The sequence below is a fragment of the Mucor velutinosus genome (genome assembly GCF_035048745.1).
Source record: "Mucor velutinosus strain NIH1002 chromosome Unknown tig00001564, whole genome shotgun sequence".
NCBI classification, from domain to species: domain Eukaryota; kingdom Fungi; phylum Mucoromycota; class Mucoromycetes; order Mucorales; family Mucoraceae; genus Mucor; species Mucor velutinosus.
In genome coordinates, this window is record NW_027041906.1 from 1,904,826 (window position 1) to 1,927,767 (window position 22,942).

Sequence of the window (22,942 nt, forward strand, 5' to 3'; positions counted from 1 at the left end):
GGAAAAACAAGCTTGCCTTTTTTTTTGCAGATCTATAAAAGGTAACAGGAGTGCTTATTGAGGTAAAAATAGCCTGCACTGTAATTCCATTGTGTTTGGATCCATGGTCAACTAACGTTCCACCAGAAATCAGGGAGTTCAACTTTAATAAGTAAATAAATAAACTGATTATTAGCCCTTTTTTTCCTCTTTTCCTCTTTTCTTTCTTTCTTTCTTTGTTTTTCTCTTTATCTCTCTTTTTTCTTTCCTCAAATCATAGATCTATACTCTCCAATTTCTCGAGATTTGCAGCCATTTTTGTTCAACTAAGAGATGCAAGACGACTCTCGTATAGATTTAACTTGTTTGTTGAATACGTCTTCTAACGGACAGCCACCTACTGAAGATAGTATCACAAACTTACTTTCAAGTAGATACAAACGGAACCAACCTTACACCCGTTCAGGTCACTTGAATTTGATCGTCGTAAACCCATATCAACCACTGGAGATCTTGAACGACGCAACCCTTCGATCTTACGCCGATGTTGGATATAGAAATGTTATCGAAAATAAACATTTCATGCAGCCCCATGTTTATGATCTAGCTGCGAGGGTTTACTTCCATATGCGAAGAACAGGTGAAGATCAGAGTATTATATTGAGGTAAGGATCGGAGCTCACATTTAAGGGGAAAATCGGAGTTTAAATAACTCCGGGGGGGAGAGTAACAAAGGGCAGCGCAATGATTGGTTATATTAATTAAATAAAAATAGTGGTATTACTGGTTCAGGAAAGAGTATAACTAGATCCCACCTGTTGAATCAAATTCTATTATTATCGACTCACTCCAAGAAAGAAAACAAGCTTCAACAGCAAATCCGAAATTCTCTGGTCATTTTGGAAGCATTTGGACACTCAAAAACCACCCAAAACTCATCTGCTTCGAAATATGGCATGTTCCAAGAACTCCAATTCTCTGAAAGGGGTAGAATTCTCGGTGCAAAAACCCTTACTTATGCTTTCGACAAATCCAGAGTGACAACAATCCCCAACAATGAAAGAACGTTTAATGTATTCTATTCTCTACTAGCTGGCACATCTCCAGAAGAGCAAACTGCATTACACATTAATTTCTCCCCTGAATCATTCAACTACCTGAATCAATCCAAGCTAATCAAGGTGCCTGAGATTAATGATGAGATTGCATTTGCTGATCTCAAAAGCTCTCTCAAAGTGTGTGGCTTCAAGGCAAAAACCGTTACTCAGATCTTTCAACTTTTGGCAACCATTCTTCACATTGGTAACCTGCAATTTCAAGATGATCACGATGCTGGCAACTTGGCTCAAGAGGCATGCTGTGTCAAGAATAATGATGTGCTGGAAGTCGTTGCTGTGATGTTAGGTGTATCTCCCACTAAACTTGAGCAATCCCTGACTTACAAGCTGAGATTGATCAGAAAGGAACTTTGTACCATGTTTTTGAATACCCAGGGTGCTGCTGAACAAAGAGATGCTTTAGCTCGGGCTCTCTATCATGTATTGTTCCTGTGGATCGTGGAATCGCTCAATACAAAGATCTGTTACAACGATGGTGAACCAGCAAACTTTGTCGGCATTTTGGATCAGTTTGGCTTCCAAAATTTCAAATCAAATGGATTCGAGGAGTTCTGCGCCAATTTTGCAAATGAAAGAGTACATCAATTCATCATCGATCAGCGTTTCAGCGACTCTGAGGGTTTGAATGCCATTATGGTGCGAGATGGTCTGACCCTTCCCAAGGTGATTACCATGGACAATGCTGGCTGTTTAGAGCTGCTCATTGGCAAGGAGCAAGATCATACACGTGAGAAGAACGTAAACAAGTCAGCCGCACTTGGTTTAGGTGGTATTGTCGGGGCCATGGACCGAGATTGTGCCAAATATCAAACTGGTGCTACAGATGCCACAAACGCTAATTTCCTAGCTAATGTGCAGCGTTCATACGGGTCTCATTCCTCGTTCTCCAAGTCTGGACATGCCTATTCGTTCGGTATCAATCACTTCTCGGGTTCCGTCCATTACACAGTCGATTCATTTTTGGAAAAGAATTTGGACGATCTTTCACCCGACTTTGTCAGCCTCTTGCGTGATAACAGCACGAATACGTTTGTATCCACCTTATTTGAGAGTTCCGCTATGGCAACAGAATCTCATCCCAAAGATGACCGCACTATTGTCAAGGCGCAACTGACCAGCAAACCCACTCGTGCACCCTCCATGAAGAAGCCCAACAAGCGCCGCAACAACACCACTGCCGCGACGGATGCTGCCAACATTCCCATTCCAGAAGGAGCCGAACCAGATGCAGAGGAGATCAGAAAGCAAAAACTCATCAAAGACGCCGAAGACGCCTATCAAAATATGCAAGTTACAACTGTCATGGACCAGCTTTATATGACGTTGCGAGATTTATTTTACACCATGGCAGATACCCGTATTTATAACATTATTCACATTAGACCGAATGATACCCAATCTCCTGATGTATTCGATCCCAAGAGAGTCAAGGCTCAGGTCCGCGCATTTTTGCTGCCTGACTTGACCTGTCGCAGTGCTGTAGACTATGCCAATTACTATACCTTTGCTGAATTTCTGGTGCGCTACGAAGGCTTGGTTACTTCCCTACAAATCGACCACACCAAATCCGAGAAAGAGCAGGTGGAAGATGTGCGCTCCATCATGAACTGGACTGAACCTCAAGCCTTTGTTGGTCATGATATGATTTGGATTGCTTACGATACCTGGAAAGAACTGGAAGACGGCTTGCGTGCTGCTGAAAAGGAAGAGCGTGATCGCGCCAAGGGTTTGGACTCCAAGCAGGAACTACTGAACCAAAGTCCAGATGCTCGTCCTGGCATGATTGCTGGTGATGTGCCTCCTACTGGTTACTATCAAGACAGTCAAGATCGTTTGCTGCCTATTGGTGGTGGCTACGTGGATGATGGTTTGGGTCATGCCAGAGCATTTGAAGACGGTGCAAGTTATATGGACAGCGAGGATGGCATGAAGCGAGACATGGAAGGCAGTCAGTGGGGAGAAGAATCTGAATGGGGCATGAAGGGACTCTCTGATGGGTAAGTTGACATGGCAGTGCATGGAGAAAGCCATATACTGATACATTGACTAGATTTGGCCCCAACATGGATATGAGCAAAATGGTTGAAGATTATCACACGCCTCAGCATGAATCAGTTGAAGAGATGCCTATTACAGCAGTGCGTATCTGGTGGATCCGATTTGTCTGGTTGATGACTTGGTGGATTCCTTCTCCTTTCTTGCGTTGGTTTGGCAAGATGAAGCGTGAAGATGTTCAGATGGCATGGCGTGAAAAGGTGACACTCTGTATTATTATTCTCTTCTTTTCTGCAATCACTATTTTCGTTATTATCGGCCTCGGCGAAGTCATCTGTCCTGGTACCCGTAACATGTACTCTACTGCCAATGTTCAAGCACACGGTATTTCCGACGACATGTTTGTCAGCGTGCGTGGTGAGGTGTATGATATTACCAACTTTGCAAAGAGCCAACACGGCGCCTCTTCTTACATTGGTACTCTCGACCTGATGACTGAAGTTGCAGGTCTCGATGTCTCGTACTCTATTCCTCCTCCATTGACAATGGCTTGTGCTGGTTTGGTGACTTCGCCTACCATCAAAGTGATTCCAAACAACACAATCGTCCTCGCTAACTTTGTACACAACTCTGGCGATCAGCTCACCGTTGCTACGCTAACCAAGATGCAAGATCCCCGTTGGTATTGGAATTACTTTTTGCCTACCATGAGTCTATACAAAAAGGGTAAGGTGGTTGTCCCTGTCAAGCAGCTTCATGATGATTATCAGAGTTGGAGTCGCTTGGCCCTTGCTATCAACGGCAGGGTCTACGATATCAACGACTACATGGCTACCTCTAAAATCTACGATTCTGGTTCTACTGCAAGTGACTATCACTTTCTCCATCCCACGATTGAAGAGATCTTTAGCAAGTTCAGCGGCACAGATGCTACCGACAAATGGAATCAGTACCGTGGCTCCATGACGCCTGAACAGCAAGAGATGAACATGGCCTGTCTCGACAATTTCTTCTACATTGGTGATGTCGATGAGCGTGAGTCTGCTAGATGTATGTTTACAAACTACATGCTCCTTGCTGCCGCTATTCTGATGTGTACCGTGATCGTTGTCAAATTCCTGGCTGCTCTGCAATTCGGTGGTGCTCCTACACCTGAGGACCATGACAAGTTTGTCATTTGCCAAGTGCCTTGTTATACTGAAGATGAAGAATCTCTCAAAAAGACCATTGACTCGCTTACTGTGATGAACTACGATGACAAGCGCAAGTTGCTCTACATTATTGCTGATGGTATGATCATGGGTAGCGGCAATGACCGTCCTACTCCTCGTATTGTGCTGGATGTGTTGGGCTATGATACCAAGAACGATCCCGAGCCATTGATGTTCAAGTCTATTGGTGAAGGCTCCAAGCAGCTAAACTATGGTAAGGTCTATTCTGGTCTCTATGAATGCGAGGGTCATGTCGTGCCTTATGTTGTTATCGTCAAGGTCGGTAAAGCCTCTGAGCGTGCCAAGCCTGGTAACCGTGGTAAACGTGATTCCCAAATGATCTGTATGAACTTTTTGAACAAGGTCCATTTCGATAGTGAAATGACACCTCTTGAGCTCGAAATGTACCATCAAATTAAGAATGTCATTGGTGTAAATCCCTCCTTTTACGAGTACATTCTCATGGTTGATTCTGATACTGAGGTCATGCCTGATGCGCTGAATCATATGATTTCCCGTATGCTCCACGATGGTCGTATTATTGGTCTCTGCGGTGAAACCAAGCTGGTAAATGAAGATCGTTCATGGACAACTATGATTCAGGTGTATGAATACTACATCTCGCATCATTTGGCCAAGGCATTTGAGTCGTTGTTTGGCTCTGTCACTTGTTTGCCTGGTTGTTTCTGTATGTATCGTATCCGTACGCCTGTCAAGAACGAGCCTTTGATCATCTCTCCCAAGATCATCTACGACTATTCTGATAACCACGTTGATACCCTGCACAAGAAGAACTTGCTGCATCTTGGTGAAGATCGTTACTTGACTACACTGATGATGAAGCACTTTCCTCAGTACAAGATGAAGTTTACTCCGCATGCCCAGTGTAAGACGGTAGCTCCTGATCGCTGGCAGATTCTCCTCTCGCAGCGTCGTCGTTGGATTAACTCTACCATTCACAACCTGTTTGAAGTCGTCTTGCTGCCAGATCTCTGTGGTTTCTGCTGTTTCTCTATGCGTTTCGTTGTGCTGATTGATTTGATCGGTACACTGACACTGCCTGTCTCTGTCGTCTACTTGGTATATCTTATCTATGTCATTGCCTCTAAATCTGGTCCTATTCCAGTGCTCGCTTTGGCCATGTTGGCTGGTATCTATGGTCTGCAAGCCATTTTGTTTATTCTCAAGCGTCAATGGCAACACATTGGTTGGATGATCTTTTACATTCTTGCTATTCCTGTGTTCTCCTTCTTCTTGCCCATCTACTCGTTCTGGCATTTCGACGATTTCTCATGGGGTAATACGCGTGTGGTTGTTGGCGACAAGAAACAAAAGAAGATTATCGTGGCTGATGACGAGAAGTTTGACGAAAAGATGATTCCTCTCAAGAAATGGAGTGTCTATGAACAGGAACTCTGGGAAATGGGCTCCACTGGCAGCAAGGAAACTGGCATTACTGGCAACACTTACAGAAGTCACCAAACATACGGTTCTCGTGGCAATCAGTCTGGCATGTATGACAGCCGCACGCAATACGGTGGCAGCCAAGCTGGTGGAGAGTATGACTATTACCGTGATACTAACGTCTCTGGTTATGAGAGACAACAACGTGCTGGCGGTGGACCTCGCTCTCATAGCCCTATGGGTTTTAATGGCTCTGTGGTCGGCCCTGGATCTGAATACGGAGGTGCTGCTACTCAAGACTTTATGATGACACCACCTATGCCTCGCGGATCTCAAGCCATGTCAGTGCACAGCTTTGGGCCTGAGTATGCTGCTAGTGGCCATATGACTCCCATGATGAGTAACGCCAGCTTCATGATGGGCGGACAGCAAGACAGAGCAAGTATGATGTATGATAAATCGAGCGGCATGATGGGCCAACAGCCCATGATGATGGGCAATCAAAGTGAATACGAGATGCCTATGCGTCCCATGAGTCAATTCTCGATTCCTTTATCTCAAGGCGGTATGCAGCCAATGACTCCACCTGGCTTCCCTACAGACGATGAAATTTTATCAGAAATTAGAAATATACTTCAGACAGCCAATTTGATGAGTATAACCAAAAAACAAGGTATGTGGCGTGATGGCATCCATCTACGAATAAACTACTGACTGAAACTTATTCTAGTTCGAGAGCAATTAAGCGCCTTCTTTGGGTTTGACATGACTCCTAAAAAAGAATACATTAATACTAGCATTGAATACATCTTACAGGGTCGTCTCTAGACCTTATTTATAAACCCATTTTCATGTAAAAATCTCCAAAAAAATTACTATTTCGCACAATTTAAAAACTATAGCACTCACACTACACAAAGCACACACAATTCATACTATTAAACATTTTTCTGTTCTTTATATTAATTGACCCTCACCCTATTGCATGAACAAATGGCAAGACGGGGTCCAAACCGATAATATTTCCGGGATGTCATGAAACTAGGCTTTTTGCCTCATTGGATTGGTAATACAATAAGCAACAGATTGAAAAAGAGGCTGTGGTCTTTGAATTCGATTGCTCTTCTTCTTTCTTTCATTCATAAAATGCTGCCCATGTCAAATGATGCAAAGAAAGAAAAGCTAAAAGATGTCTTGCTAGGCCTACATTGGGCCGCAACCACTGGCAATGTCGGTAAATATTCATCAATGCATGTGTAAATAATTGGGTTCTTGCGTTCTTATCTGTCATTTGTGCTGCACAGGACTTATCAAATTCGCGTTGGACCATGGCGTCCCGATAGACTCAGCCGTCAATGGCTTTGTACCATTGCAACTAGCTTGTATCAGTGACAACAACATAGCTGCTGTACAGTATCTCATTGATAGAGGTGCTGATGTAAATATCCAAAAGTATGATATATGAATGATGTGAGAATTAGCCAGCATCAGCTCACATGACATTGTCTTTGCTCTGTGTAGATGGTCAAAGAAGCACAGTATAGACAAAACGCAAGCCGTTCCAGGGGCAACAGGATCCACTGCACTCCATGTAGCTTGCGCCAACGGCTGTATCAAGATTGTAGACCTTTTAATCAGGAATAATGCCCGCATTGATGTGAAGGATAAATACGGCTCGACTCCTTTAGATGTTGCACAAGCAAAGCACGAAACTGAAATAGTAAAACTGCTGAAAGCATCACGAGAGCAACAAAGACATTACAAGCATCGCCCCATGTCATATAGCAACGACAGTGATGAGAATGAAAACAGTAGAGCTCGAAAATCTATCGATTCCATCGTCATGACTCATAAGCGAACTTCTTCGGATAAGCAGCCTCGTATACGAAGACCCAGCCTACCATCCATATTCGAAGGGCACCATTTTTTGCCTCAATACATACCACCTAGCATCAGCATGACTCCGTCCTCAACGTCCCTCACAACATACACTAATGCCAACAGCAATCTGGAGCCCCCATCGACTGCCTCGAGGCGGAGTTTTTCAGCGCACAGACCATTGACAGACGAAATGCATACCCATTCTTGTCCAGTGACACCTAGAACTTCGTTAGAGTATTTTAATAGTAGTAAAAGATCTCAAAATCGCAACATACCCCATAGAGACAGATCACCTCGATCCTCTGAAGACTCTTCGGCCATCACTTATTCAACATCGCCTTCTCAAGGCAGCATGTTGAATCCGGATTATGCGACTGCTGTGGTTACTGCTGATGGACAACCAGACTGGTATGCGTATGGCGTAGTCAATCCATACGATGATGACAATTATCTCTTGTCATTGGAAAGAAGAGCATATAATCTGGCCTCCAACGAAGATGGTGGATTGGAAAGACATTCGCAAGATTCCTCAAGACGGCCCGTGGCGTACGACGACATGACATTGCCTGTCTATCGTCGACAATCTACTGCCTCTTCCGGTGATGATCAACAATCAGATCCCCACATCCACACAAGAAGAAGCGATTCATCTGACTCTGGTAACAAGCTGCGGACAACAGCACTAAAGAATGCGATGGCCGCCAATAATGGGATATCTGTCAATCTGACATCAGACTCCATCACTCCCACCTCTGAAAATGAAGAAGAAGGCTACGATGGTGAAGTTGATGATGAAGAGGAAGAAGAAGAGGAAGTAGACGATGAGGAGGAAACTTACAATAGTGAGCCATTACCACGGCCCTCTGTTGTGTTGGACAGCGGTCCAGAAGCAGATCTTGTGCGATACCGATTCTTGCGTCAGGATCAACAAGCGGACGTCATTCATACTGCTCAAGAAAGAGTTCATATGACAGATCATCCTCATCATGCTGAAGGGAAAAAGAACTGGTTTAGTGGGCTGGGAAAAGAAGTAGGCAGGCATTCACTGGATAGCCATTCGCGCAAAAGTTTGGATTTTATGCCTAGTTTTGAGAACTTTACTCAGTTTGCTAAGCGAGGGGTGCCTAATATATTAAGTCAAGATGACGATACATCAGACGATGATGAAAGACACCAGCAGCAGCAGCAGCGAAATGGCTTCTTTTCAAGATGGGCTCCTGCATGGTCCAAGAAGTGATGGGGCTCTCCATTCCTCTATCATACGCGACAAATATTCCCTTCCTCTCTCGTTCTCTATCATTGTGTACATATAATAAAACTTAGTCATCTTGTTTACTTGTTTTGTCGACTTACAGATGCATCTAGTACACATCTCCCTTGTAAGCAGGAGCAATGGCTAGATGCTCTACAACTTTATTAAATAACTATGCAGTTTAGTGTATAGCCTGCAATTAACTTGATTAGCAGACAAACTGAAGGTTTACATCGATAGGATGAGATGCACTCAATTGAGGACGTTGGGAATACTTGTCGCGAAGAATTTGACGCACACTGTTGAGCAATGCTTGGTATGATTGATTGGGATTCTGTCTCAATGTTGCTATTATATGGGCAGCGAGTAAATAAGCAAGATACATGACGGCAGCACACAAACACTTACTTGTGAAGGCATAACTCATAGCACCAGTTGATTTTCCAGCTTCTTGAGCATCAGCAGAAGTTTGGTCATCTTTGCAGCCTGAAAACATAATGACATCTGCTTCTGAAAAGTTACGTTGTCTTTGTTCTTCTTCCACATCGCGAGCAGCAAAGATGCCTTTTCCGAGCTCAATCAATGAAGAGAGGGCTCTTTGGGTATCACCTGAAGCATAAGAGATACCAGCAGAGATTAAACCTTTTCCAGCATCCTTGAAAAGGTTCTGATCTTTGATGACACCTTTTGTAGAGTACACAAACCTAATAGTCTCGTTAGCTGCATGCTTTGCTGTTTCCATATTCCTGACATACGGTAAGTCGAGAGCTGTGCCTGAATGACAGCTGTCAAAAATACAAGTCAAACGACTTCCTTTGCAGAGTGGTCTAACCAGAATGTCATGCATTTGGTCGTCAATAATCTGCCCTGAGGTTCCTTCATAGCTGTCAAAATCAACGGGGTATATTGTTTCATCGTAGCCATCGTCTTCATCGCCTTCTTCATCACGGACGCGGCCACCATGGCCACTGTAATGGAAAAAGAAGCTTGAAAAGGATGGTCTCTATGAGTACATGTAAAATTTGACCAGCACATATCATACTTACGAATCATTAGGCTGTGAATCAGAGACGAGCCATTCCATAGCAGATAAGATATTGGCCTTTGTGGGATAGAATTTGGTATCTCTGTCTTGATCATCTGTCAAAATCACCATGTCGTCTTCCTGAAACCCGTACATGGAGGTAATAAATTGCTTGATATTGTGAACATCATTGATACAGCCACTGAGTTCATTGTCTGTATTGAAATAGTTGATGCCGATTAAAAGGGCCTTCTTGCGTCCTTGACCTGTAGCAATCGATTAAAACATTGGGTTTGCATAACTTGACTATGAATGCCTACAGTTTGATAGTTTGAAATCTGGGCTGCCGTGGGCTTTCACCTTGGGATCCACATGGAGAAAGAACTCGCTATCCTCGCTAAAGTTGTTTTCACCATAGGGTACTAAAGTTTAGCAGAGAAAAAAGGTAAGTTTCCCGTTTTCCTTTTAACCGATCAAGATTGGGCGGAAGCGCGAAGGGGGGCTGATGTTTGTGAAATTGTTGTACATTACCTGGTGTAGAAGGCTGGTTCTCTGACTGAAATGGAGGTTGAGGGTAGTTGGGATTGGGATGCTCAATATCACTTTGAGTGAAGGCAGGATCATATACATCAGATCCAGGTTGTTCCTGACTAGGTGAAACTGGATATCCGTACTATCCAATGTCTCTGATTAAAATCATGCACACGGAAAGTATCTTTGTCCTTTTTTACCTGGTCTCCATGTTGCTGGCGGTTAGAAGTTTGGGGAGGGGGATAGCCGTAATAAGAATCTCCCATTTTAGCAATGTGTAAATTGAAGAAGAAGAAGAAGAAGAAGAAGAAGAAGAAAAGAGCTAGATTGTAAAGCGCAGAAAACTTTGAATTTATATGTTTTTGATGTATCCGTTAGACTAGTTTATCCGAATCAAATTAATTTTGCAAAATGTGTCATCTCTATTTTTTCTCTGTCTTCTTCTTCCTGCAATCTCGTTAAGCCATACATGCTGCGATGGCAAGCGCTTAATGATACAAACGTGCTTGGCATACAGCGTTTCCAACAGCCTAAAACACAAAGTAGACCCAATGCCAATCCAGGGCATTCTCCAACCAAACACTGGCTTTTTGTCATATATTCTGCGCGTTCCATTGGAGGAGAGTTCGTGTAGCCATGGTAACCTTGATTATCAAAAGTGCCTAATTACATGTTGCAACTTGTCTCATGCTTGGGCGTGTCAGCTCAGATTATATATTACGCTGCTCATTTGTGTAGTACTGTACAAATTAATAAAGTCAACATTTTATTTCAGAGATGGATATGGTATGTGTGTATTAGATAAGTGTTGGGCCAGTTGTGTCAATATATGCAGAGAGAGAGAAGGTATCAGAGGAAGCATCTGTCACTGTCCAGATGGATTGAAATGAAGCATTTTCAAAGGGAAGGGCGATGAATTGTTGTGTCGAGGGCAAGTTGGAAAGGGTATACAAACGCGTTGTTGATGCCGACACAATGCCTTTGACTTTGGCATAGGTTCGAAGATGATCCGCAGCTTCTGCTCTTCTCGCTACAATATACTCAGTAACTCTTCGATCCAAGGGCACAGAAAAGTCAAGTCCATTATGGATGGGCTGTAATGCTTGACAAATTTCCAAGGCGTCAGGGCGGTTCTCAGGTCGAGGTTCTAGGCAGGCGACGTATAGTTTTTGGTACCAATCTGGCAATCCTGGAACTGGTTCGATGCGATATACGTGATCTTCGGATCCTTTGTTGCCGTCTAGCAACACATCGGGTGAAGGGAAAATGACTTTGCTGACGAGCTGCCAAATGATGATGCCGAGACTATAGATGTCAGACTTTTCAGTGTAAATGCCTTGACGCACTTCAGGGGCGACGTAAGGCAAACGACCATACACGGCTTTTGTAAGTGCTGTAACCGACGATGATTCGCGTGAAGGTGTTGCAAACCGATAATCAACCAAAAAGTAATCTGAATCAGTGCATACAATGTTGCGAGGGTGAACATTGCGATGACACATGCCAACTTTATGCAGATCGGCTAGGTTGGCTGCTAGTCGAAGAATTGTGCCTGTAATTGTTTTCAAGTCAAGGTCGCCTAGTGGAAGCTGCTGCATGTGGTCTTCGAGGTTGCCGTCGTTGCTACATTTCATAACCATCATCAAGTCGCCGGTGCTCTCGCAGACTGTGAGTCCTTGAAACAGTAAGGGGAGAAAGGCTTTTGATTGAACTGAAATCTGTTTAGCGCATAGATTAGTTGGTAATGCTGTCTTTTTGAGCGTATGTGTACTTGCCTCGTTCAAGAGTTTATCATCTACAATTTTCAGCGCCATGCGAAGTGGCTGTGGATCGTAGGCAGGTGTCATGTAAACAGAATAGACAGCTGAAAACCCACCGGCACCAATGAACTGCATTTCCGAGAACCAGGACCATGGAAACCACTGCATGTATTTATCCAAATTCTCCTTGTAGATTTGGCTAACTGCTTTTCTGGCTCTTGGATGCACTGCCGTAACAACTTGATCTTGGCCATAGTTGTCTGCTAAAGCTTTGAATGAGAGCTGCTGTCTCCACAGCATAATCCAATTCTATACCATGTTAGTGGGCCGTATTTACATTATGTTTTTCGATGTGATTTACCCATGCATGATCAAAAGGCAAGCCGTTATCAATATAAGTTTCACAAACATCTTGGTATAATTGAGCGACTCTTTCATTAATTGGCGATAGGAATTGATCAGTCTGAAGAATCAAGTTTTCCAATCCAAACACATCAGGGCATAGCTCAATGAATTGAGTTACTGCCAGGCGAGTTTGGTTCAATAGCTCTTCGTGTAGCTGCTGCGAATAAATGCGTTCAATCTCACTATCGTCCATCATTGACTAATCTTCTTCTCTATCGTTATTCTAATTTCAAATGTTGGAGGGTTTTTATCCCAATTTTGGAGTTTAATAATATCTATTTATTTATCCAAGAAATGAATAGCGAGAAAAAAAAAAGAGAGAAAGAGAAGGAGAAAGAGGAAAAAAGAGGAAAAAAGAGCAAAGATATACGAATAATCTAGTGAGAAAGGCGGGGAGCAGGGAAAGATGGAAGGGTATATAAAGTAGGCTCCTCCTAGTCACACGAGGCCTTTCGCTCACTTTCTCCAGGCAAACATGTTACACCACCTGCTACGATTGGTTCTGTTCATGATATACAGGAAGTCTTTTTTCCATATTTCAGCTTCCAACCAGTCCTAGTTATATATTTTCTCATAAATATAGAGGTATAGACGCTATAGACAAAGTGTGAAAGGCAATAGAGTTACATTTGTAGTGCAATTTTGGGTGTAAAAAGGGGCCTGGATGGCTAGTACATTTCTTTATGCAGCTGTCAATTTTTTTTTCTTTTTGTTTCACTATGTTATTCTTGCCTCTTTATTTCATCGTCAACGTCTCAACATCTCTCAGTTAACCGTTACCATTGTAAAGAGATACAAGTACGGCGTGGTTGCACATATATGGCTATATATCGATTACTAGCCGTATATGTCCTACTATATTTGTATATATATCTTCCCAATGCCAAATGGAATGTGTTGATGTAATGTTTCCTTCTTACTCTCTTTAAAGGGGACCCTCTATATATATAAAAACATGTTGCTTACATTCCGTTTAACCTTTGTTCATGTATAATACATGACCCAGCATTTAGCAGTTGCACTATTGCGATTAAACATTAAAGAGATATCTATTTTGTATCACTCGTAATTGCTAACGAAACATGCATAGACTGCCATCTTTATTCTTAAATCAAACTACTCGATACCAGGCCATTCGTGTTACATTTCAACCCTCGTTTTTTTTTCGACTATTCCTTTTACTCTAAGGATTCTGAAATCATGACGGAACTTGTATGCCGCATCAATGTAGCTATTTTTAATATAATTTATCTCATTATCTTGCTTCAAGTCGATACGTCAGCCTTTGAAGAGGTGGGATGTGTCGCTAGATTTGCTGGCGATGTCTCATTTATGCCAATGCTTCATGAGAAAGTATCCCCAGTTTTTTTTGCATGAGATGTCGAGGCGCTGCTCAGGAAAGAGCATTACAAGCAACATGCTCAACTATACGTAACAAAGCTGATAGATCATAGAATGCACTAGAGGCACTAGCTCAAATCATTTGTAAATTCTCGGCTGTAAAAATGTACCTGACTAGCATTGATATTGCTAGCGGCCAAAAACAGTTCCAACCCCGTCTAATTTTTCTATCCATTTTTGTTAATTTTAGATTACTTTTCGACTTGCTCGATTTATTTTGTTGAGTTCGACTATATAAATCGTGGTCATCATCCCACACTCCCTTAAGCTTCTGCTTCTTCCTCAATCTCTGATGTTGATCTGATTCATTTCTTCCAACAAATATTACTCTGTTCCTCTCCCTATCTTGATCGTGATCTCTCTCTCTCGTTCAATGATCTCTCTATTCCTCAACTTTTCGCAACTACTCTGCTGACAATATGGCAAGCGCACTGGCGCTGGATCTTCGACCGAACCCCGTTCATCGCTGACACTGTTCAACATCGTCTTGCTCGCTCTCTTGCTCGCTTGGATGCCGAGTTAAAGCTAGATTCGTAAGTATTCAGTTTTTCCTCTTTTATCCATTTGCTCTTTTCTATTTGTTATTTTTATTTTTTTCTTTCGTTCCTCCGATCCTCTTGTAATCATACCCAGTCTTTCCTATCACTCATAGCGACATTTGAAGGACTTAAAATAAAAAATGGAGCTCGGCTCCCCTACAAAAAAAAAAAAAACACTCCCTTAAGCTACCTTGGAGTACTTTTCAAGGCGCATCTAATGGTGTCAGCTAAGATAGATGTTTTGAACACCATTATAGAGCAATATTGAGAAATATGAAATGAGGTTTTTGGCCGAAATGTCGAGGTTTTGTATACAAAGATTGCACAAACAAAGTTTTACGGGCTGTTTTGGATAGAGAAAATCATATTGAACTCATATTTATCATAGTAAAAGTCTTTATTTTCAAGGTCAAAAGCGCGATCGTTTAATTTTCGACGAAAGCCATGAGGGGTACCTCATGCTTTTTGGTCGATTTTTGTCCATGTTTTTTTTTGGTCCCCAAAAAGTTGAGCAAAGGTGTCAGAAAGTAATTGTCAGATGAGAGCAATTGTTTAATGCTATTCTGACCATCTAAAATGGCCATGAACTCGAGAAAACACAGCTCAAATGCACTCAGATTTTGCTGTATCAAGGACACTAAAGAATAAAAAGGGGAAATACCTGCATGCTACTTGCCTGTATACAAAATATCTACATGTGTGAGGATGTGGAACATCGCATAAGAGTCAGATCCACAGATAATATGAAAGACTCTTATGTATAGGTAGAGCGCTAGAATGAAAGTGACAATATATTGCTAAGGTGAGCAAGGGCAATCGGTAGCGTGATCACCGCTGCGCAGGTTAATTCTCACCAAAGCGAAGCTAAGGTAGAGAGCTATCCAAAGTGTAAGCACTCGTATTACATAGTGGATTATAACTAAGTATGTTGAAAGTGTCTGTGCCCTAAGAATAATGTTTGATTCAAGGACAAGATCATACAATGTAGCTATGTGTCATGGAATGAGCATTGGAGCCCTGGCTTATCTCTCCTTCTCAGAACAAATATTATTAAGTATCGCCAACCTTTATTGTCAAACGCATACCTGGTTTGAAATTAGAGTTTTCTGTACTGTCTACAAAAAAAAAGCAGAAATGTATATACATTCCCCAATCCGAGAAACGTGGCAAAACAAACAAGTCAGCCCGCTTGAATCAGTTGCAATTGGGATCCTCATTCACTCTTGCTGGAAAGCAAGCACGCGCGCACACACACACACACAAAGCTACGTTTGTGTGTGTAACTGATTTTATTCAAATCTAGAATTTTATTGAGTTATGAATGTCTCTTATCAAGGGAATGCTACTAAACAATGCTATTTAATATAAATTGCCAAATCATCGGCTTCATTTTTCTTCTTTCTTCTGTATTCAAATCCACATTGAAATGATATCCATTAGACAAAGCGTATACTTGGTCCTACTTTTCTCACTCGGCAGTTGTACAGCATTAGCTACCAATACAGAGTACCACACGTATGGCACACTCAGTAACGAGGAATATGATAGACCTGGAGTCACTATTGATGGTGACATTATGGCCATGGTCGGTCAAATGTCTGTTGAGGAGAAGATTGGCCAGATGACTCAAATCAACCAAGATTTAGTGCTTGGAAAAGATGGTGTACTCAACCGCACTGCTGTGGAATACTACGCAAAAAACTATTATGTTGGCTCCTACTTGAACCAGTTGGCAGTGTAAAGTATTATGAATTTGGAACAAAGCATTGGCATTCACACTATTTCTTGTAGTGACGGCAAGAACTACGATGCTGCTGACTATGCTGAAATTATTGAGGAGATGCAAGAAATCACGCTAGGTGTCAATTCCACATTCAAGATTCCAATCATCTATGGGTAAGTGTGTTTGTTACTCATAAAGACGACAAAACACTGATTTTCTTTGATAGTTTGGACCACATCCATGGTGCTCACTATGTTGCCAACAGTACGTTGATTCGCGTTTTAAAACGTTTCATTTACTAAACAATGTATATTTTAGCTACCATCTTCCCTCATGGCATTAATCTCGCTGCAAGTTTCAACCCTAAATTAGCGTATGAATCGGCTTCTATTACTGCCAGAGATACTCGTGCCGCAGGTGTGCAATGGTACGCATCTCCCTCGCGAAGAAGAGAAAATATAGCATACGCTAATTAATAGCATAGGACTTTTGCACCCGTCTTGGATATTCCCGTCAACAAGCAATGGCCTCGCGTCTTTGAAAATTTTGGCGAGGATCCTCATTTATCGTCTGTGATGGGTGTGGCTTCCATCAGAGGCTACCAAGGAAAGTACAAGACAGATCGCACTAAAGTAGCTGCTTGTATGAAGCATTTCATCGCCTACGGAGCTCCTTATAGGTAATTACCGTAAATCAACATGTAAACTCATAACCACTCACACTCGTCAATAGCGGTCAGGACCGTGATTCGACTGTCGTGTCTGAGAGAACCATTTACGACTACTTTGTCCCTGGATTCCAAGCTGCCATTGATGCTGGCGTCGCCACTGCCATGGAGAGTTACATCGATATCAACGGCGAGCCCGTTGTCTCATCCAAAAAATACTTGAGAGAGCTGCTGAGAGATCAAATGAAGTTTGATGGTATGCTGGTGACAGATTGGCAAGAGATTGAAAACTTGCACATCAAGCACATGGTCGCTGCCTCACACAAGGAAGCTGTCCGCATGGCCATTGCAGATACCAGCATCGATATGTCCATGGTGCCTCAAGACGTTATTTTCTTTGATTCTATGATGGCGTTGATCAAGGAAGGCGCTGTATCGATGGAACGTGTGGATGAATCTGTTGCCCGGTTATTGCAACTCAAGAAGGATGTAGGTCTTTTGGAGCCCAATGGCTGGAAAGCAGATTCCAAGTTACAAGCTATGATCCAGAGTGAACAAGACATTGATGTCGCTATAAATGCTGCAAGAGAGTCCATGACACTGCTCAAGAACACAAATGCCACATTGCCCTTGACCAAGGAGAAGGTCAAGCGCGTGCTTGTCGTTGGTCCCACAGGTGACAATCTAGGCCATTTAGCTGGAGGGTGGACAATTCAGTGGCAAGGCGCTACAGAAGACGCATGGCACGGTGCTGTCAGTGACGAGCAGTTTTACGGTAATGGCATCAGTATTCTGGAAGGTATCCAAAACTCAGCACCTGAGGGTGTCGAGATTGAATACATGCAAGGCTTCACAATTGACGGCAAAGACGACGATATGAAATCAGTCTTGGAGATGGCCAAAGACTTTGATGCATTTTTGGTCTGTATTGGTGAGCATGTCTACTCTGAACTTCCAGGCAATATACACGACATGACACTTCCTCAAGGCCAAATTGATCATGTCGATAGGCTTTCCAGTGCCATTGGTAATGACAAGCCTTTGATTACCGTGCTGTTGGAGGGAAGACCTCGTGTGTTGGACTCTATTGTCGAGAACTCTGATGCTATTTTGCAAGCCTATCTTCCCGGTCCTTGGGGCGGTCAAGCAATTGGCGAGGTCATCTTTGGTTTGACAAATCCCTCTGGCAAATTGCCTTACACCTATCCAAAATATGCTGGTGACACTACACTGAACTACTGGAGACCTGCCAACGACCTCTGGGATCCTCTCTATGAATTTGGTCATGGCCTCAGTTATTCTACATTCCGATACAGCAATATCACAGTTGATGGTTTATACAACACAGACGAGACTCAGTATCTGTTTACTGGCGAAATGGAAAAGGAAGTGTCTGTCAATATCACCAATACAAGCCCTGTTGACGGCAAAGAGACAGTGATGATGTTTGTTCAGCAACCATTCCGTGTTGTCACACCACCCAAGAAGCTGCTCAAGGGGTTCTACAAGATTGACGTGCCTGCCAACTCTACTGTCAATGTGCGTTTCGCCGTGGACGCTGATTTATTCCGTTACACTGGCATTGATGGCATTCCACAAGACACCATTGATAATGGTGCTGTCAAAATTCTGATTGGAGATCAGGAATTTGATTTACAGGTTGTCAACAACGACAAGTGAATTTATTCATAATAAACATGTGTCTTATTAGATGACAGTATCAGAGGAGGGAATTTGTCGATGTTTAAGGTATTCTGCAATAGGTACAATGGTGAATGCGTCGTTGTCAACTTGAATGGTAGCAGGATCTTTTCTGTATTTCTCAAAGATAACAAAAGACGAGCATGCATCGTTGGGTTCAATGATGAATTTGCCATAGTCGTAGAATAGCGGCTCTGCTGTTGCCATGTCAAATGGTGTGCCAGGGCTGTATTTGACCAGAATTGTGTTGCTCTGATTTGAGATGATCTCTGGCACCTGGAAATCAAGACAATCAAACGCAGTGCGCACCAGTGCTGTCTTGTTGTAGATGGCATTGAGCACATTGTCCATTTTGCCATCCTTGTTGGTCAAATCAATACGAACAGATCCATAGTTGTAGACCTCATCTTGTTGTAAATTCCAGTTATCATCGTCGTTGTCCTGGTCTTCGTCCTCGCTGATCTCCCAGCCATCTGCATCCACCTTGGGCTGCATCTCTCTTTGTCTCTCTTCTTCTTTGGCCTCTGCTTCTGCTAGTCGCTCTGCCTCAATAGTAGCGTACTTGTCAGGATTTCTCGTCTTGTCAAGGTAGGCAACGAGTTTCAAGAATACGACTCCAGTCATAAAGGCGTCATATCCTGCTTCATGAGCCATTTCTGTTAAATAACGAGGAAACTCAGAATGCATGTCAATATGTGGATTTTTGAATTGCTCTTTTTTGGTCTCGAATCGAAGGGTCTCTAGTGCGGTGCCTGATCCAAAGATGGCCTGTCAAGTGATGCAGGTTAGCAAAGCAATTATTGCTGTAGAGTTAATACTGTACGTTTAGTTCTGGTTCAGCAGTACACATGTATTTGGTATCCACCATCCTAATATAACGAGTCAATACACAGATGCGATAGACGCACACATAAGCGCAACTTACTTGGGAAAGAGTCGATGCGCTAAAGCCTTGAATTCAGGTAGTGTCTCTGGCAAAGGTTCCGCAAACTGGCCAACGACATGGCAAATGTCCAAAAGCATATTATGACCCACCATTGTCTTGCCAGACTGTGAAATCAGGTCAATAACCTTTCTGAACCCAACAGCTGCAGCACGATCCTTTTCAAACCTATCCTGCTTTTCCTTTTGTCTGTCCTTGGCCTGTTTCTCTGATAGTCTGACCACCCGAATAAATCCTTGCATACCAATCGCTGTCAAGCCTTCAAATCTAATGTAGGAAATGATTAAATCAATGCCTGCATAGCCAATGTATCCAAGCGATTACTTTCTAGCTTCCTGGTAGATCAATCGTCTTTGATAAGCATTCCTTGCTGTAATATTGACACCATCGTCTTCTGCGGTTTTATCGGCATGGATCCAGTCGTTGATCTTTTGCTTGGCTTCATTGACAAAGTCCCGTTCCTTGTCGTCAATCGGGATATCAGGCATGTTATCAGCCATCTTCTTGCTGGAGGCAGCTACAAACGCCTCCTCTTCTGCTACGGTCAAATACGGGATACCCTGATAGACCCATTTGTTGAAATCAAACGATTGCTTTGTCAAAAAGTCGAATGCTTGTGCCTGTGTCATAAAGACTCGGTTAGCCTGGATTTGGCCAGATGTGCTAGTAGGGAAGATGTAAAAATTGAAAGGCTTTGCAATGTAGCGTCCAGAAGGCTCATCCCATGTAAATGTACACAGTCCAAATTGGATGATCAAGAATCTTTCGGTTGCTTCCTTGTATTCTTGGTAGCGGTCTGCCATACTGTACAATCGAACAGACGTAGGAGGTCGATGCAGGCCTAGCAGCGACAAGTCATGGTTAGCTCAATGCTTACACACACTAGATGCATATTCACCAGATAATTCAGTATCAATGGCCATAAAGTCGCATTCTTTAATGGCCTTTTCGACTTCTGGTAACTTTTGAAGAAATTGGTGTCGTGATATCTCCATTTTTATAAAAAAAAGCTTAAAATGCTAGTAACTGGTAAAAAAAAAAAAAAAGAACGCGCTGCTTGTTTGCTTGGAAATTATATCAGTAGAAAAGTTTTTGAGCGTCGGATATCCATCTTTTTCTCATGATTTATACTCTTTGGCAGGAAAGTACAGATCAGTTATAGCAGAGTATCACTGGTTTGAGTTGCATTTAGCACTGGATTACATTCGTGGCAAAGAATGTTTCCCCTTCTTTCCAGAAGCAATGATCGAGAGCTTGATTAGAACGGCATCAAAGCGATGAGAGAATAGTATGGCGAAAGAAGTGTAATCTACTCAGGAACAGTGTTGGAGAAAGAATCGACTTGCATGTCAATGTTTGCATGAACAGAGAGCATGGACTTGTAGTAGTACAATCTACAGTGATTACCAAAGCCTATCAAATGATTCAACAGAGTAAAATACATACTCAAGATGGCAGGGCATGGAGCCTCTGGAGTTTGCTGACACCAGTCGCATAGAGATCAAAGTGATAGTGGTATATGGAGTGTTTTTATTGATGTTTTTGTTGGGTAATGTTAAAATACTTTACAACGACTTTTGGGATGCTTCTTCCAAGGAGATTATGCGGTCAAGTCAGAGAGGACCTTATCAAGCTACAGTATAGGCAGAGTAATCCAGCAAAGCCATCCAAGCGCTGGTGAACCAGCAGGCAAAAGCGAATCGAGATGCAATTTCACTTTTGATGAATGTGCTTGACCAACAAGAGCGTCTGTTCGTACACCAAAAAGTTCAGCGAGTGTATCGGAAATGCACGTATCAGCGTCACTGTAATGCCTCTGTAGAATCCACTCAATCCATTCTGCTTATAGATGTCTCGCACGCACGCCATTGCATTCTTATAAGTTGGATTGGGCAACAGAATCTCTTTCTGGATCAATGTTTTCACTAAATCAAGCGGGAAGACCACAATCCAACACATGATGCCACATATACCTCCAGCTAAAAATTGCGTTAAGGGTCCTGCTGATGCACTTTTATTGCCACTTAATATATATTTTGTAGTCTCATAACCTCCAAAGTAAACACCTGTTCCAATCGTATCTCGCACTACAAAAGGGGTCAGCGTCTTTGTTTCATGCCATCACTCACGTATATTACCCAGGTGTAGACTGAATCCGCTGTAAATCCCAGTGATGCCCTTCTTTTTCAGTATCTCTCTAGCCGAATGCCAGCTGGATGTCGAAGTGTAGGAGGGCGGCGATGGCCTTTTGATGATGATGGGTGGTGTGGCGATTGGTTTGACTGGCAGACCAGCGCCTACCGTTGTCTTGTTGATAATGGTGGGTTTGATCTCGTTTTGAAAAGGCATCACAGTGACGCCTCCAGAGATACTGCTAGCCTGCAATAGTAGGAATTCCAGTTGCTTTTGTACCTTGACGAGCTCGAATGGACAGCTCAGTGTGGCAATGAAAGCACCACTCACGGAGCCAGCCAGAGTTGATACGCCCATGGTCGATAGCATGGTGTTTTGGTCGAATATAGCTGGATAATGCACTTTGCAGTACCGCTTTGAGTTCTCATACACTGAAAATGAGATGGATTTGATGATGCTGACAGTGATCAACGGTGGTATGACACCTCTGAAGAATCCTCGTACACCTTCCTCATTATAGGTTTGTTTGACGCAAGCTGCTATTGAGTCATAATGCTGCGTCTGTAGCCTTGTTTTGATCGAGTCAAACTAATGAAAGAAACACGACTGGTGAGTTCATGTTTGATTCTGAGAGAGAGAGAGAGAGAGAGAGGCGCTCTTACAGGATATCCAGAGACTACACCAACGACGGCAGCGCTTGATGCTGCAATCACAGTTCTGTTTGCTAATAGAATCGTTAGATAAGGAGATATAAATCGCGTTGTCTTGATTACCCCACAAAACTTCCTTGTAGATTGATTCAAATGGTAGAGGATGAATCTTCCTAGTGTCGTCTGGTTGAGACATGCTGTGAGTAAGAATTCGGTGAAAAAAGGAGAAAGAAAGAGCGAGTTGATTGGTATTCTCCAAAGCTTGGGAATTATTTTAAATAGTGCAGGTGCACATAGAGAAAGCCTAATCTCGACATTAATTCACGCATTGTGAAAGGGGGGTCTTGGAACTAGGGCCAGCATCTACCAGAGGCATTTTTGGACATGCAAAAGAGCGCTGGCATCGATGCAGAGTCATCGCATGTCTACGCGATGCAGTTTCATCCACTGCTCTACAACACGGAGAGAGTTGTTGTCTGTCTTTCCTACGAGCAGCATGGCAATAAAAAATCATCGACAGACTCCCGCGTGCGTGCCAAGCTTAGACACAGGCTTCAGCGGTCGACTCTTTTGGCTTCCAGGCGTCTCCGGCCTACATTGAATCGAGCATTGGAAGCATGAATGA

The 22,942-nt window shown here is 42.9% G+C and overlaps 7 protein-coding genes across 7 annotated transcripts; 3 read left to right on the forward strand and 4 right to left on the reverse strand.

Moving 5' to 3' along the window:
- Positions 1 to 312: 312 nt before the first annotated feature.
- Positions 313 to 6,535, forward strand: VPS1_2 (vacuolar protein sorting-associated protein 1; the record flags this gene model as incomplete). The annotated part of the gene is made up of 4 exons (XM_064830106.1): positions 313 to 644; positions 755 to 3,094; positions 3,148 to 6,380; positions 6,438 to 6,535. The coding sequence occupies 4 exons, from the start codon at positions 313 to 315 to the stop codon at positions 6,533 to 6,535; spliced, it is 6,003 nt and encodes a 2,000-aa protein (XP_064682608.1).
- Positions 6,536 to 6,853: 318 nt separating this feature from the next.
- ATC70_010903 (uncharacterized protein) lies at positions 6,854 to 8,825 on the forward strand (the record flags this gene model as incomplete). The annotated part of the gene is made up of 3 exons (XM_064830107.1): positions 6,854 to 6,941; positions 7,012 to 7,159; positions 7,229 to 8,825. 3 exons carry the CDS (start codon positions 6,854 to 6,856, stop codon positions 8,823 to 8,825), a joined length of 1,833 nt encoding a protein of 610 aa, XP_064682609.1.
- A 223-nt stretch (positions 8,826 to 9,048) lies between these two features.
- ATC70_010904 (PlsC domain-containing protein) lies at positions 9,049 to 10,661 on the reverse strand (the record flags this gene model as incomplete). Its single annotated transcript, XM_064830108.1, has 7 exons — positions 9,049 to 9,188; positions 9,249 to 9,544; positions 9,596 to 9,826; positions 9,887 to 10,130; positions 10,185 to 10,286; positions 10,396 to 10,537; positions 10,596 to 10,661. 7 exons carry the CDS (start codon positions 10,659 to 10,661, stop codon positions 9,049 to 9,051), a joined length of 1,221 nt encoding a protein of 406 aa, XP_064682610.1.
- Positions 10,662 to 11,192: 531 nt separating this feature from the next.
- Positions 11,193 to 12,756, reverse strand: rps27_4 (40S ribosomal protein S27; the record flags this gene model as incomplete). The annotated part of the gene is made up of 3 exons (XM_064830109.1): positions 11,193 to 12,113; positions 12,171 to 12,464; positions 12,517 to 12,756. The coding sequence occupies 3 exons, from the start codon at positions 12,754 to 12,756 to the stop codon at positions 11,193 to 11,195; spliced, it is 1,455 nt and encodes a 484-aa protein (XP_064682611.1).
- A 3,170-nt stretch (positions 12,757 to 15,926) lies between these two features.
- ATC70_010906 (uncharacterized protein) lies at positions 15,927 to 18,570 on the forward strand (the record flags this gene model as incomplete). Its single annotated transcript, XM_064830110.1, has 6 exons — positions 15,927 to 16,237; positions 16,292 to 16,396; positions 16,450 to 16,487; positions 16,542 to 16,650; positions 16,708 to 16,902; positions 16,956 to 18,570. The coding sequence occupies 6 exons, from the start codon at positions 15,927 to 15,929 to the stop codon at positions 18,568 to 18,570; spliced, it is 2,373 nt and encodes a 790-aa protein (XP_064682612.1).
- Positions 18,571 to 18,597: 27 nt separating this feature from the next.
- ATC70_010907 (uncharacterized protein) lies at positions 18,598 to 20,529 on the reverse strand (the record flags this gene model as incomplete). Its single annotated transcript, XM_064830111.1, has 5 exons — positions 18,598 to 19,359; positions 19,415 to 19,460; positions 19,517 to 19,801; positions 19,859 to 20,375; positions 20,433 to 20,529. 5 exons carry the CDS (start codon positions 20,527 to 20,529, stop codon positions 18,598 to 18,600), a joined length of 1,707 nt encoding a protein of 568 aa, XP_064682613.1.
- Positions 20,530 to 21,247: 718 nt separating this feature from the next.
- On the reverse strand, positions 21,248 to 22,513 carry ATC70_010908 (uncharacterized protein; the record flags this gene model as incomplete). Its single annotated transcript, XM_064830112.1, has 4 exons — positions 21,248 to 21,621; positions 21,673 to 22,255; positions 22,330 to 22,391; positions 22,441 to 22,513. 4 exons carry the CDS (start codon positions 22,511 to 22,513, stop codon positions 21,248 to 21,250), a joined length of 1,092 nt encoding a protein of 363 aa, XP_064682614.1.
- Between the last annotated feature and the right edge of the window lie 429 nt (positions 22,514 to 22,942).